Source organism: Podarcis erhardii (genome assembly GCF_964252035.2).
Source record: "Podarcis erhardii genome assembly, chromosome: 7".
Classification (NCBI taxonomy): domain Eukaryota; kingdom Metazoa; phylum Chordata; class Lepidosauria; order Squamata; family Lacertidae; genus Podarcis; species Podarcis erhardii.
Genome location: NC_138511.1, coordinates 60500364 through 60515887, shown reverse-complemented (window position 1 = coordinate 60515887; position 15524 = coordinate 60500364). Strand labels below are relative to the sequence as shown.

Below are 15524 nucleotides of genomic sequence, written 5' to 3'. Positions count from 1 at the left end.
CCAAATCCTAAGGCCCATGTAAACTATTCCCCTTCAACAAATCTGCATAAAAATGACCAAGTGTTAAAAGAGTAACAAAGAAATAAGCAGCTAAGAAATTCAAACACACTCCTACTGTAGCTGGAAACAAGAGTGAGGATTTATTATTTCCTTCTGTATAACTTTTATAAATATGCCAAGCATGGCAGGAAGCAGCTGTTCCCAAGAATAGACAAGAAGCTGGACATTCTCACATTTCCCCAGAACACAGCAGCAGTTATAGTGCACTGTTCTCTGCTTCAGTCTGTGCATCTCCACTAAACCTCCTTAGAAACAGACAGAGATCCAGAAGGCAACTGTAGAAAGGGGAGAAGGATGGGGCTGGTTCAAACTTCAAACTCAAATTCAAAGTACTGGGGATCAAAATAATGGATGCGAACATAGCCGTCCTCTCCACCGCTGCTGTAACTGAAAGCAGAAACAAAGCAGAAACAAAGTTATAGATTCAATTCCAGGAGTTCCAGATTTGACCCTGGTGAGATGCACACCCACTTAGAACGCAGGGAGATGGACACCCTTACCTCTTTCCATCAGGGTGGAAAGCGACACTGTTAATAGGGCCAAAGTGGCCCTTGACTCTCCCAAACTCTTCCTCAACGCCCAGGTGGAAGAACCTAGAACCACGAAGGAAAAGGCAGTGAGATACAAGCAGCAGAGCCCAGATTTTGATGATGAGAATATCTTTAACATACCTCACTAAAGAGGTAACCATTGTCTACTGGTTGCTTGGGGAATTGCTTGGGGACTGCATCACCCCCATCACGGAATAGGAGAAGCCAAAATTTGCTCACCTGGCCTCAAACTTGCCAATCCTGGTGGAAGTGGTCGTCACATCCATGGCCTCCTGTCCACCACCCAACACCACCTGCCAAAGAAGGAATGGGGGGTGGGGAGAGAACACCTCAGTCACACACTCCTTTGTAATGTGTTAATGGACCAAGGACTCAGAGCCCAATACATGATGCCTTCGCTTTCTACCACACAGCAAAACATACTGACCAAGGATAGCCTAACTTCTGTCTACAATCTGGTAACCTCTAGATTAGATTAGATTACTGCAATGCATTGTACATGGGGCTGCTTTTGAAGGTGCTTCAGAAATTGCAGCTAGTGCTATAGTGTCTTAGGACCCCAATACCTCAAGGACCAACTCTCCCCATATGAGCTGACCCAGACCTTGCAATCATCATCTGAGGCCCTTCTCCATGGGGAACTCTCCCAGCAACCAGACAACAGGGATGATAATCAAAGCCCTGGCCCACCTGAGTGTCTCCAAGGGGTAGGGAAATGGGGAAGCCTAGCTAATGCTCCCTGCTTGCTCTTTCACTCTTGAGTCTTGCCCCTCCATCTCTCAGTGTATTGTCACATCACACCTACACAATCCTACTGAAGCCAGATGGAGCTGGCAAAGGAGGCAATGCACAACCAACAGCATATATTCAAAAGTAGAATAGAGTCTTGAATCCCTCTCTCACATGGGGAAGAACCTCCACAAGCCTCTGGGACTCTATGAATGTCTAGATATGAGGACGGGTGGGGGTGCCCCTGGCCAAGGGAGAGGTGCCCCATCTGGCCCACCAACATACATGATCAAAGATGGGGGAGAGGGCTGCGGAGTTCACTGGCCGCTCTGTCCGAAACGTCTTCAGGTGGTCAAGCGTCGTGCAGTCAAACAGCTGCAGAGGAAGAAGTGAATTGGCAGGAGCCTTCTTAGTACAATCATCTCTTAAAGGCACAAAGCATCAGAGTCCTGGGAAAGGTCCCAGTCGCCTGCCCTGGGAATGCCACAATATAATGTCTAACCAGCTGAGCACCCGAAGCAGACTTCTCAGCCACTGCAGAGACCACCTAATAGCGACGGCAGCAGGTAGCCCATCGCAGTGGCTGCAGCAAGCACAAAACAGACCTCAGAAGCCAAGGAGGGCTTCTTCTGCTTGATGGTGCATTATGACACCAATTCCAAACCAGGAAACTGATACTTGGTGCAAGCAACTCTTGTGTCATATCAAACATAAGAGCCTGGCAACTGGATCAGGCCAATGGTGCATCTAGTTCAGTGGCCACCCAGGTGTCCAAATGGGAAGCCTGCAAGCAGGACTCCGGCACAAGAGTACTCCCTCCACCTGTGATTCTCGGCAACTGGGAGTCCGAGGTGTACTGCCTCCAACAGTGGAAGTGGAACATATTCATAAAAGCCTTCTCTTCCAGCACTTCCTAGTGCGCTAAAACATGGATGGGGAGTATGAGAAGCTTCCTTTCGAGGTGAACTTTTTACCTCTCAGTGGCTACTAATGGGTTTCGCACACAGTGCCAAGACAATCACTCACCAATCCCAAATTCCACACTTAAGAGGGCAAATCAGGGAAAGATGCAGGACTCACCTTGGCAGTGTTATCCTTGGAGGCAGTGATGAACATGGTCATGTCTCGAGAGGTCTGAATGTCATTGATCTGTTTGGTGTGCTCCTTGACGTTCATGAGGACCTCTCCTGACTAAGAGAGGAAAGAGAGGTGAAGAAACTGAGCGCCTCCAGACCAATGGAGGGAGAAACAACATCTTTCTCAAGTCCTGAATATAACAACAACAGTAACACTAATAGAACATATTTACAGGGTTTGATGCATTTCACATATGGCTCAATAATTCATACAACAATCTTGTAAGATGGGACAGTATTACCATCACCATACTGCAGACAGGGAAGGGCTCAGGTGAAAGATGTCAACCAGTTCACATTGTTAGCTACTATAGGTATAGCAGTTGTCATTAGCACCAATCTTACAGAACAGAATTACTAGGATAACTGTTAGAATTAGTGACCCCTAACTGAAGCTCATGGGATGGCCTTCAGATAATCATTCCCTTTCTATCTAGTTTACCCCAGAAGGTGGTTATAATGGTAAATGATATTTATTTTAATGCATTTTTAGGCTACTTTTCTGAGCAAAGCCCATCCAAAACAGCTTACATAATAAAAAAGAGAAAAATAATACAAAACATTAAACTTAAAAACAACAACTCATCCAAGTTCCTCTAAAAAAAAAAAAAAGAGTCAGGGGAAAATAAACATAATTCAACAGGATTGCAAAGCACATTGGAGAAAAAAGAATCCTCATCCAAGTGGCTGGATGTGCTTTGGTTATCATTTGGTTATCAGCTGCGGCTCACAGTTCCAACCCACACTAACCTTTGCACTGAACTGGTTCAACTCCCCATTCTCATGTCCCGCAATGATGTATTCCCCAAGGGGACCCCAAACAGCGCTGGTGATTTTGGAATCACTACAGGGGATCTTCATGTATGGCTCATTGTCCTCTGTAGACAAAGCAAAACCGGGTGAGATTCAGAGATGCCAAAGGGCAGGGGAGGCAGCCACCCATCCCAACCCTGAGCCCTCCATCTGGTGACCTCACCAATCTGGCTGGAGTCACGGAGGTCAAAGAAGCTCACAAAACACTGGTAGCCCATTTGTTTGTCTGTGGAAAACATGATGATGTTCCCTCCAAAGTCGAAGCCACAGGTACGCACAGCTGAGTTGGTCTTGACCAGAGCAAGCTGCTTCCCTAAGGGAAAAGACATAACACATAAAAAGAGCTTGAAGGAAGATGTGAAAATATCTGCATACCAGGTCCGTCAGCTCTGACCAGCTCTCCTAGGCCTCAGGCACAGGAGTAGGGTGGTTGGGGACAGAGAGCTTTCCCAGCTCTGCTACCAGAGGCTTTTGAACCAGAGATGCTGAGGGCTGGATGCTGGTATCTTACTGATGCAAACCCAGTGAACTGCAGCCCACCTCTTATTGCCAGATAAGCACCTGCCAAGCTTAGAGTTCAATCCCACACGTTTACCCAAAAGCAAGACCAAATGAGTTCCAGTGGGGCCTTCTCCCAAGTCAGTCTCAGGTTGATAGGTTTTTAATCAAGCCTTTCCCAACTTGGCACCCATCAGATGTTCTGGACTACAACCCCCACCAGCCTCAGCCATCTTCCACCCTGCCTCACTACACACAGTGCTCCCATTACGCCACAAAAGATTTTGTTTGAGGTTCTACCTGTCTCACAGTCCCAGAGCCGGCAGCTGTTGTCTGCAGAGCCTGTCAGCACATGCCTCGTGTCCCCTATAGGAGCAGTCAAGGAACCCCAACGCAATTAAGTACAGCTTACAGAAGGAGGTGGATATGACTTACTGCACAGCTTCAAGTATCCATACTGAATGAATTCCAAAACATGGCTCATCCAACCTTTTGCTGTCAGGTGTCTGGGGCAAAACCTCAACATCTTTCGTATGAATCTAAGAATCCAGGGAGTTTCTTTTAACCAATCTGTATTCTTTTAAAAGTTGGTGTTCGTAGGATTACTCTTATCATCTGCTAATATGTTCAAAGTCATATTTGTACTAAATCATTAGCCTCTTAGTCAAACTCATGCATCTGATGAATTAGGTTATTGTCTGTGAAAGTAAAGCACGACCCTTGTCTCTTTGATGGTACAGGCAGCTACTCTACCAGAACCCCCAAATTAGTGGTCAAAAGTAACATCAGCATTAATGTAAGGCCCAGCCACTACTCCAGGAGTAGCCAATGAAATGCCCATGTTGCTGGACTCAGCTCCCATCAGCTCCAGCCAGAATGGCCAATCAATGGTCAGGGATACAGGGAGCTGGGAATACAGAAATATCCAGAGGACACCATATTGGCTATGCCTCCACTACTCTCTGAAATGCTCACTCCAACTGCAAAGTCTCTCAAGAGTATCTCAACTTAATACTTGAAAAAGGGTCTCAAATATACTGATTTCTAAAACCAAAGGATACAGTCAGCATCCACACACCAGACTGCGCCAGTATGTCCACTGTATGTGCCGAGTCTCTCCCCGTTGACAGAGTACCAAACATTAACAATCTGATAAAAGAAGAATAATCATATTATGAAAATTCACCCAAAACAGAAAGACAAGATTACCATCCTCTAGTCTACCTGATTTTGGACAATTTATTGACTACTTAATGGCTTGTGAGAAGCAAACAAGTTTGCACTGAGTTTTCGTGAGGGGGAAGTACTGGGAAAACTGTTTATATGGTTAACTACAAATCAACAAAATATTTGCCTTCAAAAGGACAAGAGAAAATAATATGCTAAATAGGCAACAATGTATACTTTTTAAAGGCAGCAAGAAGATGCAACTGTGAGAAAGGTGTAGAAAAGAACAGTTCAAGGAAAACATACCGGATCTTTGGCTACTGTGAATAACAGGTCTCCTTCCCTGTTATATTTGATCTGAGTAATTGATCTCTCGTGGCCTTGCAACAATATGGGTTTCTGTGAATAAATGTATAATTCAATCACATATTCCTTATTATTTATTATCCACCCTTCAACCTAAAGTCTCAGGGTGGGTTACAACATTAAAATAAGTTTAAAACAACTTTCAAATCATAAAAATAAGGTGGCTCCTCAGCTTAGTTACTGAGCTGAACATTAGTCACTAAAACCACAAATAACTACAATCAACTTAAGTCTCCAAGCACAGGGTCTGCAATTTGAAGTTCTCTCGGATAAGGCCATTTCGGTTAGGCAAGCGAAGGGGGTCAGGGCGGGGAGGGAAGAAGGGTGAAAACTGTCGTCTCAACAGCATCGCAAGGCGCTCTCTCTCCCCACTCTCTGCCTTGTAGAGGAAACAGAGTTCGGCCATTACTACTTCTTAAACCTACCGAGCAAGGAAAGGGACGGGTTTTCGGATAAAAGGGGGTGTCGGCGTTTGTGAGTTGGGGGGAGAATATAAAGAAGACAAGGAGGCAGCCTGGATTTGGGGTGTGGCGGCTTCCGAAAGTGTCGTGCACGGGGCTCGAAAGAAACAAGCACGAAAACAACCCGCAGTGCGGCCTATACGGGCCTACAGGTAAAGCGCACAGGCAGCGAAACAACGCCCGGGTCAATTAAGAAACCTAATTCGAGAAATCCGGAGGGCGGCGGGGGAGAAAGGGAGTCTTACCATGGCTGCGGTGAAGAGACGCCACCGGGAACAGCAACGGCGCCACGAGCGAAAAAGGCAGAGGAACCACTTCCGGCATCAAACCGGAAGGAAAAGCCCGACAGTGGGATTATAGAGATAGGAAAAGGAGAGAGAGGTGCATCCAAAGCTTGGTTTCCGTGTGAGGATTCCCCGTATGCGGGGGGGGGGGGGGTGCGTCACGCAAGCAGATCACAAACACACACATGCAGAAAGCGAACAAAGATCCCAGTCTCGTTCTAGCTATGCGGTGAGAAGAATAACCATCCGCTCTAGCGCTCTCTCCTCTATGCTTCTCTAGAAGGTCAGAAATATAGATACTGTACAGTTTACTGGAGGGACGTCAAAAGCGCCTGAGCCTATTGGGAGGGCGGGGAACCTCCCAGGGCCAGGCGTTGGCCGACCACAGAGCTAGGAAGAGAGAGCGACGCCCCGTCTTCCGCCAAAGAGAGCGTCAATGGCCGACTTCCGTTTTGTACCGGAAAAGCAGGCTGCGCGTCTCTCTAGCCTCTTGCTCGACTGTGGTCGGGTCTGTCGCCATGGTGTCGCCGGGTGAGGAAGTTATTTCCGGTGCCACAGAAATAAGGGCCGGGTGGGGGGACGGTGACCTGGGAACGAGGCCCTCTTAACTGGGAGGGAGGGGAGGGAGCCCTTCTGAGTAACGCGCACAACCTTGCGATGGTCTTTGTTCGATTTATTTGCAGGCCGCCGTTCTGCCCGCCAGCCGTAGCCTGCATGGCCAGTCAGGAAGGTCGCAGGCTCGCCCTACCTGCTTTGAAACTGATTTTGAAATCTCTTCCGTCATCAAAGAGTTATTATTTACAAAGACTGGGAGAAAAGTTTTGAGGCGGGAAGCGGGGTGTGTGCGATTTGTTACCAGAAAACGAGGGGCCCACACTAAGTTCAGCATCAGTTTCTCTTTTTCTCTCCTCTCCGCTGCTCTCAAGTGGAGATGGGGAACCTGCAGCCCTGCAGACTCCCAATTCCCATCAGCGCCAGCCAGCAGGGTTGGTGGTCTGGAGTGATGGGAACTAGTTCAGGGACATCTGGAGGACCACAGGTTCACCACCTTTGATCTAGGGCTTCCCATCACCTCATATATTGATGCTGTAGTTTATGCTGTTGGAAGTCTTATGGGTGTGGGGGCTCTGGTACCACAATAAATGGTGTTGGTGCTGGGGAACTGTTAAGACGCTGAACACTGATTCATTCCCTAACTCATGCATTGAAAAATTCTTGAAAACAGTTCTTAGACTGTAGGGATTAGAGCGCTGTGTTGTTACAGGTGAAGTTGCTGCTTTGGTCTTGGTGGCAGTTCTTTGGGGAGGAACCAATCCATTTTTGAAAAGAGGAACTGAGGGTCTGGAGCGAGTGAAGAGAGAGAGCAGAACTCTACAGCTGCTGGCAGAAATTAAATTCCTTTGCCTCAATTACAAGGTATTGTTGCACACCACTCCAATCTCATAAGTGGTGTGAGATTCCTAGGGGGTCCAAGTGCTTACCCAGGGTTGGTGTTTTCTTTTGGAAATGAGGCACAGCGGAGACTCTGGTGTCTATGATGTATGGTCTCTTTACACATATATACAACCTAAGCCTATGATGGAGGGATTCACAGCATCAATAGCCCAATAAGGCTTTTCCTATAACTACAGCCTTGGACTCAAGCAGAAATAAAATGTGCTTATTTATTCGTGAGATTTGTATGTTGCCTTTCATAAAATGGTATACTAAGGCAATTCAAGGTACAATTTAAAACACAGTACAATAAACTACACTAAATGCATGTATAGTAAAATAGATGGTGGTTCAAAAGTTTACTAAAACATTGCAATCATAAAAGAGCAGAGTAGACAAATTTTCTAGCAACACAAAATTTAAAACATCAGATCTTTAAATGCCTGAGAGTAAAAATGTTTTAACCTGGTACATAAGATAGTAAAGTAGGCATGAAGCAAGGGAGGGTGCTTCACAGCTGAGGCACCACAGATGAAAAAACTCACTGTTGTTGCCACCTGTCAGGTTTCTGATGTGGGGGAACACTGCATAGAACTACTGGGTGAGATGCTACTTGCTTTTGGAGGTGACATGAGAGTAGGTGGTTCTTAGGATGCCTAGATCCTAAGCCAGGCATCCCCAAACTGCAGCCCTCCAGATGTTTTGACTTACAACTCCCATGACCCCTAGCTGACAGGACCAAAACATCTGGAGGGCCGAAGGTTGGGGATGCCTGTCCTCAGCTGTAAAGGGCTTTAAAGGTTGAAACTAGCACCTTGCATTGGCCTGGTAAGGAACTGGTAGCCAGTGAAGAACTTTCAGAATTGATATACTTTGTTCCCAGTGACCCATTCCAGTTAAAATTGCATTTGCCATATTTTGAATCAGTTGCAGCTATTAACAAAAATAGCCCCAATTACAACACATTACAGTAGACCAGTGTTCTTCAATCTTGGTTCCCCAGAAGTTGGACTACAACTCCCATCATCCCTCACCATTTGTGAAGTGGGCTGGGGAATTGTAGGTCAGCAACAGCTGGGGAACCATGTATGAAGAACACTACAGTAGCCTGAAATGGGGTATTAGCAGCTAAGGTCTTTTCAGGATCTCATTGCAGCTCATTGCCATTTCAAATCCAGTAATCCTGGAGGTCTGACCATGCCGTTATTTTTCATTTTTGCAGTACGTGGTGCCATTTGTGCTCAACCAGTGCGGCTCTTTTGTCTACTATCTTACTTTAGCATCTACAGGTTAGTCCTCAATTACTGCTTATAGGGGAAGCGAGTAATATTTGGGGAAGATGCAGACACTTCCAAGTCTTGATTACTGTTTTGTGGCCCAGTTTCAAATAGAACATACTTCAAGTGGGGGGGGGGTGCAGTTTTTGAACGCTCCTGTGTAAAAACACTAACAAACCTGCAGAGAGAGAGCCAACTCAACAAGTGAGCTTGCTTAGAACCTGCTCAATTTTTTGTTTGTTTACTGACAGAATGCTTTTCACAAGGGGAGCATTCAAAAACAACACCCCTCACCTACAGCTTGAAGTGGTATCATTCACTCTGTCACCTGCACATTCTACCACTTAATTCTGCTGCATGTGTAGACAGAGCCAGAGTCACCGTGGCTTTTCTGTGTTTATTGCGGCTCCTCCCACATACAAGCTTTTTGCAGCATCCACATGACATTTCTGGCACAAACACCAACCCATTATTTTTCATGCATATAACCTGGATTTACTTTTTTTATAGTAAATCTGGTAAGTGTAAAAATCCTAAAACCTGTTGCTTTATTAAGCCTCCCATCTCTGCAATCTCCTTCACTTACTCAAGGGACTGCACTATCATAGGTCAGTCTGGAAGTATCTTCCCCGCAGACATTTTCCTGCTTGAGGATGGCTTGTTCCCATCCCAGAGCCATTTCATATTTGTTTGATTAGATCAGATGTTTCAATGGTAACCCTTTCCCTCTTCCATTTCAGACCTGACCTTGGCTGTACCTCTTTGTAACTCTCTGGCTCTGATGTTCACATTAGCAACAGGGAAGGTTCTTGGAGAAGACATTGGCGGTGCAAGTAGGTCTCTCTTTTCCTGAGCAGGTGCCAACCCTGTCAGCTCCAGCTGTGCCCTTCTTACAACTGTGCCTTTCTTCATAGAGAGCTAACAGGATTTGCTTATAAATGAATGCCATATGCACCTCTCTTCCATGAGCAAGTTTCATTGAAGTGGATAGCAACAGGGAGCACTTTCAGAGCTTTTGGTTATTTTTCCATTTTTTCCCTTTAGGGGCAGCACTGGGAATGCTACTGACAGCTTTGGGAGTTGCACTTTGCATAGCTGGGTCTGTACATGAGAAGTCATGAGAACCGTATTGGAAGAAGGACAGAATTTGTGGAAGACAACAGTTCTCCATGCTAATGCTGGCTCTGCTTGTAGGACACACACACAGCATTTTTGGAGGCACCCAGTGGACTCTGCACAAGCTTAGAGCTGTCAAGGCCTGAAGGGAAAGCATTGTCTTCCTTAACCTCTAGCCCCACTGGTTGGCGGCGGGCCCTGGGTGGAATGACTTGGCATTGGGATGCTCCTGCCAGCCTGTCCACAGCAGAACCCTTGAGAGTTCTGGGGGTGCAATAAGGAGCATTTTCAGCTTGGGCAGGGTTTGTTCAAAGTGCTCAAGAGAGCAATTTTCTGCAAAGGTGAACTAAAAGTGCAGGCATTCCTGCTAGTGCACACACAGAGCTGGGAGGCAGGACAGTGGAGGAAGACAATGGAAGTGCTGAACTGTAAAGCCGCAAACAGCATCATCTGAAGGACTGCTTAGGCCTATGTGAAGTTGCCGAAGCACTGAAATTGGCTCTGGCAGCCCTGCTCTCTGGCCCATAATTAGTTAAGATCAGAAGGACATGCAGAAAGACTAGGCTGGAGGACAATGTGTTGGGAAAGTCTGGTCTAGGCTAATGCCTAGATTTTTTTCTGTAGATTTACTCTTTGATGCTTATTTTAATTGTTTCTTAATCATAGTATAAGCCACCATAGAAAGTTGTTACCTGGACAGGTGATGTGTAAATGATTGTAAAAAAATAAAAACAATACTGCATTTGAGTATGTGCAGAGTGGCTTTTCCCTGCCACTGTGCAACCACAGCTCCCTACCCACCGAAGCTACTGGAATGACAGCGCAGGCTTCTAGGCCATCTTGAGCTCCAGCACTAAATAAAAATAAATGAAATAAACCCCTGATAACTCTGGGCAAAGCATAAATCTTGTGTTGGCTGCATTTGCAAAGTTTCATGTGTGGACAGCTGTACCCTCTTCTTTGGAAACTCCCTGGTGTTTTCAATGAACTCAAGAAAGAGTAATTAGTTGTACACGTGAGACTTGCAACGGAGTGCTGCAGTGGTTGTTGGTTTTTGTTTTTTTTTTAATAAAGATTTTCTTGGTTTACATAAGTACATGTATTGCTTCTTTTTTCTGGTTGTAAAGTCTTTTCTACAGATTGGTTACATTTGATATGAGACATCATTGTTATATACAGTTTAAGATCAGGGAAGAGGAGGGGGGAGAGGAGGGGTGGTGGTGAGTGTTGCAGTGTTGAGTGCAAGATACTCCATCTTTTATCCCACCCAGTTTCCCATCAACAGCACCCCTCTCCCCAAAACAGTATTCTGTGGCCACTGAACATGTCTAGTCTTCATTTTTCTATTTTTTAAAAAAATCTAGAAACATTAGCACTCCCCACCCTCCAAGCCTTCAGAAACCCATCCCATGTGTGTAGATTGTCCTTGTATATATACTGCTAATGTAGCAAAGTACAGAACAAGAAAGCAAAGATTTAAGAAGATAACTATGCTGAAGACACATGTCTCCATTTCACCTTTATTCCACTGAGTGTGGTGGTTTGCATATGGTGACATCACTGCCTTAGTATCACTCAAGGAATAAATAGTTTGTATAAAACATTGTCATAGCGGAGGGCTGTAAAGGGGCAATTTCTCATGTGACTACTGCATAATTTTTCCATATAGGGAGGTTTCACAAAAATGGCTCCTTATATGGCAATAAAATATTGTATGCAAACTTAAGTAGCAATAAAATGAAGGTAAAATCAGCCCTCACTAATAAATGCTCATCATTCTTGTGTCAAAGGAGTGGGTCAAAAATGCTGGATGAGAACTAGGGATTCAGTGACGGAAAGAAAGTTGCATTCTTGAAGGAATATTAAACAAGGTCCGGGAGAAAAACAAACAAACCCTGTACTTTAAAACCTACTTTTTAATATATATACTATACAGTGGGAAACTTGAGAGAGATTGCCTGGCTCACCTCTTCCAGCTGTCTCACTGAGAAGGAAAGAGACCCAGGGGTATTGTCAAATTGAAAGCAAAAATGGTTATGGTCTGAACAAGAATTGAGAAAAATAATTATGTGAAGACAGGACTTGCCAGTCTGACACGCACTGGAACAATGTCTTCTGACTCTCATAAAGCCCCTCAGCCCCCTTCCATGATGAACCCTGCTCTAAGAGACACACCCACAACAGGCAAAGCTGTGACATGAAAAATCAGAAGAGAATCTTCACTTGCTTTCACAAGCATGAAAGCTGGGACCATGCAGAGTAGCCAGCTCCAGGGAATCACAAGCCCTTCCCTGCAGTCATGGTGGGGGCTGCTCCCCCAATGATTGCTTCCCCCTGACGGCTGGTAAGAGCAGCTACATCTGCTTCTGTATGACTGGGAATATAGGCTAGAGACCTCCAAGTCGGCAGTCACTCTGGGCTCCCCAACTTCTGCTTCAGGATCAAATACTATGAAGAAGGGAGGGAGGGAAAAAAGAGAGAAAGAAAAGGGAGAAATAAGGAAATGAGTTGTGGATGAAGTCTTGTCCTTTGTACAGCACCTAGTGCATTGTTGGTTCTGAAATGAATATTAAACACTAATAAGCACCAGCATACAATGTACCCCCTTTAGACACCAATGGATACTGCCTCTGACAATTTTAGCTATTTATGGCTGAGCACCCACCCACTGAATTTAAAAGAACCAAAAGCTGAAGAATCATCCCAGACCCACCAGCTCTTTTATCAAGGGTGGGAGGGTACTGTAGGCATCATCTTACAAAGGTGTGAACAAGAAGTCACAGCTCCACACCACAGCACCTGCTCTCCTAGCATCTCCTCCCCATGCACAGAAGACACCCCATGGCTCCTTGAGAACCAGCTCTTACGTTCTTACGGCTGGCGATTGCTTGTTGCAGCCACAGCAGCTCCATGGCCAAGTGCTTTCGGTAGCACTGGAGGTCAGGCACAGCTTGGGGCATCTCTGGTACTCTTTGGAAATGAAGCTCTGCACAACAAGAGGTGCACAAAAGGTCAAGAAACCACTCTTAGTCTGCCTACCCCTTGCCTTTCCCCTCCTGTTGGCTCCTTGTTGCCTACCCCCACCAGGTAAATTTACTGGGGCAGGGACCTGCCTTTTTAGCATAAGCAAAAAGCACCATGTTGGTGTTGGTTTCTGCTCTCTTCACTGTGCAGCGAAATGCTTGTCACAAGACAATGTTTACATTCCACAGTCAATTGCTGTTGGGTTTTCCCACGGGAAAGGAGACTGGATGTGACGTACACTGGTTTCCTGTTTTTCTCTGTTCTTTGCAGTTCAGTGTGTGTTGTTCTCTCCGTGCTTTAGAGGAGAGAGAATGTTTTCTCTGCTCCGGCAGAGGCAAGATGTTTTTCTGTAATCTACCAGCTTTGAAAGGTAAATAAAGCAACTTAAGAGTATGTGCACGTATTCCTCATCATTCCGCTGTGCACGGGACGCTGCTCATCACCAACAGTTGGGTGATGATGCTGAAGAACAGAGAAAAACAGTAACTACAGTGGTACCTCTGGATACGAACGGGATCTGTTCCAGAGCCCCGTTCGCATCCTGAAGTAAACATAATACGTGACTGCGTGTCTGCGCGGGTCGTGTTTCACCGCTTCCGCGCATGCACGTGATGTAATTTTGAGCATTTGCGCATGCACGAGCGGCGAAACCCGGAAGTAACGCTGCAAAGCAAAGGAAGACAGTGGGTGGGAGCCTGGAGTCTCAAATTGTTCCACATGCCTTACCTTGACTCAACCTTGGAGACTCCATGTCGAGGATCATGCTGCTCCATTCGGACGACATGCTGTTGTGGTGCTTGCCTTCCTCACTCTCTCCTGGCAGGCTGCCGGCATTCCCAGGGAGGCTGCCCACAAGACACTCCTCCTCAGCCTCAGCTGGAAGGCTGCTTGGAAGCTGCATCTTGCAATCAGGGTCTTTTTCAGAGATTAGATCTTGACAACAAAGCTCTGCCTCCTTTTCATGCAACTTGTTCTTGTTGGCTCCTGGCTCTTGGACACTTAATTCCCTGGCTTTTATTGGTTTCTGGACAGACTATAAGACAGAGGAAGAAGACCACCATTTTCAGTACAAGGCTGCAACAGTAAGCAGCACCCTCACATTTACTGAAGCCAGTTCTCATTTTCCTTTTCTCTTTCCTTCTGGTGCAATTAAAAGCCAGTGAAAGTGCTGCCAGCTTCTACCAAGAGCAGAAAGAACCAGCAACCGTACCTTTGGAAGAAACACCGGCACTGGCATGGAATGCCTGTTCCACTTCAGCCAATCCAGATCCCCTTCAATCTCCTTGACGATGCTCTCATATTCCCCCTTTAAGCTTTGAAATCTCTTCCTGACCAGGTAACCCCTGACACGAGCCTAGGAAGAAAATGAATCATAAAAAATAATTATCACAAATTAGGAAGGAATTAGAGGCCATGAGCCCAAGCCTGGATAGAACACAGGCCAGTCTTCTAGGGCTGCCATGACTTCCCCCCACTTCCTGGTCTTGTGCCTTTAAAAAGCAACCCAGCAAGCAGGAATTATACAGTGACGCTTTTTCTATCTCCATCTTTGCCAGGCTGCTGTGGAAGATGCAGGAGAAAGGCCAGTTAGGAAGTTGGCAGTCCTAGTATACTCTGCTCCTGACCCCAATCCCAAGAGAGGAGATGCTGGAGGCAGGAAAGGAAAGAAAGAGGAGCAAAAGACATATGTATATGTGCGTATTTATATATTACATGCTACCACCACCACTTTTGAGAACTTTTCCCTATGGGCATTCTTTAACAGAAGCCACCATTTCCATTAAAAAACAGCAGCAGCAGCAGCAAAAAATGTTTTAAGCAGAGCAGTTTATTTGCTGCAAGGGAATCACTGAGGAAAGGGGTGGGGTGGGTGAAATGTGTATTTACGCAAAGCAGGCCGTGTTGGGAAGGGAGAGTATCTGCTTTGCATGCAGAAGCTCCCAGTTTTGCATGCAAAGCTCCTCTCGCCTGCTTTGCACCCACATCAAGCCTCCCGCCCTCCCAGGGCTGCTGCTCCTTTTCAGGGTCTCCAGGGGGATGAGGCCACGATAGGAAGCCAAACCATGAGGACGAGCACCCCTAGGTCTGCCTTGAGTGGCAGGTCCACCATGCCAACCAGTGCCACCCACTATCCTGGTTCCGGCACCTGCAGCGTTACCACCACCCTCCTCCTCCTTCTCAGCACTAGCTCCTGCTGCTCTTCCTCGCTCTCCGTCATCTTCTTCGGCTTTGGCTGCCCAGGCAACCGCGCTTCCCGATGACGTCTCCGACGCGCGACAAGCGAGACCACATGTTTTTATTCTTGCAGTTCCCACGAGCAGCCGCGAGGTGGCGCTGCCCAGGCGCGCTCTTTGCTCTTCAGCCTGCCCACGTTGCAAAGGGGATGTGTTTCTCTCCGGTTCCTTAGAGCTGGTCTTCAGCCGGTTTGCCGCTTACTCTCACCTGGCCTCCCCAACACTGGCCAAATCTTCTGGGTCCTGTAACTGACTGCTGTTCTCCGCGTGCTCCAAAGATGTCTTGTCCCCCCGCTCCCTCCCCCCCCCGCGGAAAACCTCTCTTTAGCGCTGAATCAGAGCAAACATCACTTGGGTTCCCCCCACCCCCGCCC

At 46.5% G+C, this 15524-nt stretch overlaps 3 protein-coding genes across 10 annotated transcripts; 1 reads left to right on the top strand and 2 right to left on the bottom strand.

The window, feature by feature from the left end:
* Positions 1–115: 115 nt before the first annotated feature.
* On the bottom strand, positions 116–6199 carry EIF3I (eukaryotic translation initiation factor 3 subunit I). The gene is made up of 11 exons (XM_081870432.1): positions 6027–6199; positions 5261–5353; positions 4849–4936; positions 4088–4153; positions 3453–3602; positions 3227–3354; positions 2421–2531; positions 1626–1715; positions 831–904; positions 561–653; positions 116–447 (listed from the first exon to the last, which is right to left on the bottom strand). The coding sequence occupies exons 1-11, from the start codon at positions 6027–6029 to the stop codon at positions 366–368; spliced, it is 978 nt and encodes a 325-aa protein (XP_081726558.1). The 5' UTR covers positions 6030–6199; the 3' UTR covers positions 116–365.
* Positions 6200–6332: 133 nt separating this feature from the next.
* TMEM234 (transmembrane protein 234) lies at positions 6333–10985 on the top strand. 4 transcript variants are annotated; one of them, XR_014158678.1, is made up of 7 exons: positions 6333–6596; positions 6749–6855; positions 7330–7481; positions 8722–8788; positions 9517–9609; positions 9821–10244; positions 10284–10985. XR_014158678.1 is itself a non-coding variant. In XM_081870444.1 (6 exons), exons 1-6 carry the CDS (start codon positions 6502–6504, stop codon positions 9895–9897), a joined length of 591 nt encoding a protein of 196 aa, XP_081726570.1. In that variant the 5' UTR covers positions 6333–6501; the 3' UTR covers positions 9898–10985. The 4 variants fall into 4 exon arrangements, 2 of the variants coding, with proteins under 2 accessions (XP_081726570.1, XP_081726571.1); XR_014158679.1 differs by having other exon boundaries at positions 9821–10262; positions 10302–10985; XM_081870444.1 differs by having other exon boundaries at positions 9821–10985.
* Positions 10986–11398: 413 nt separating this feature from the next.
* On the bottom strand, positions 11399–15197 carry IQCC (IQ motif containing C). Of its 5 annotated transcripts, XR_014158677.1 has the most exons (6): positions 15063–15197; positions 14127–14270; positions 13643–13949; positions 12760–12878; positions 12251–12340; positions 11399–12052 (listed from the first exon to the last, which is right to left on the bottom strand). XR_014158677.1 is itself a non-coding variant. In XM_081870439.1 (5 exons), the coding sequence occupies exons 1-5, from the start codon at positions 15132–15134 to the stop codon at positions 12027–12029; spliced, it is 639 nt and encodes a 212-aa protein (XP_081726565.1). In that variant the 5' UTR covers positions 15135–15197; the 3' UTR covers positions 11399–12026. The 5 variants fall into 5 exon arrangements, 4 of the variants coding, with proteins under 4 accessions (XP_081726565.1, XP_081726562.1, XP_081726563.1 ...); XM_081870439.1 differs by lacking the exon at positions 12760–12878; XM_081870438.1 differs by lacking the exon at positions 11399–12052 and having other exon boundaries at positions 12086–12340.
* Positions 15198–15524: the final 327 nt, after the last annotated feature.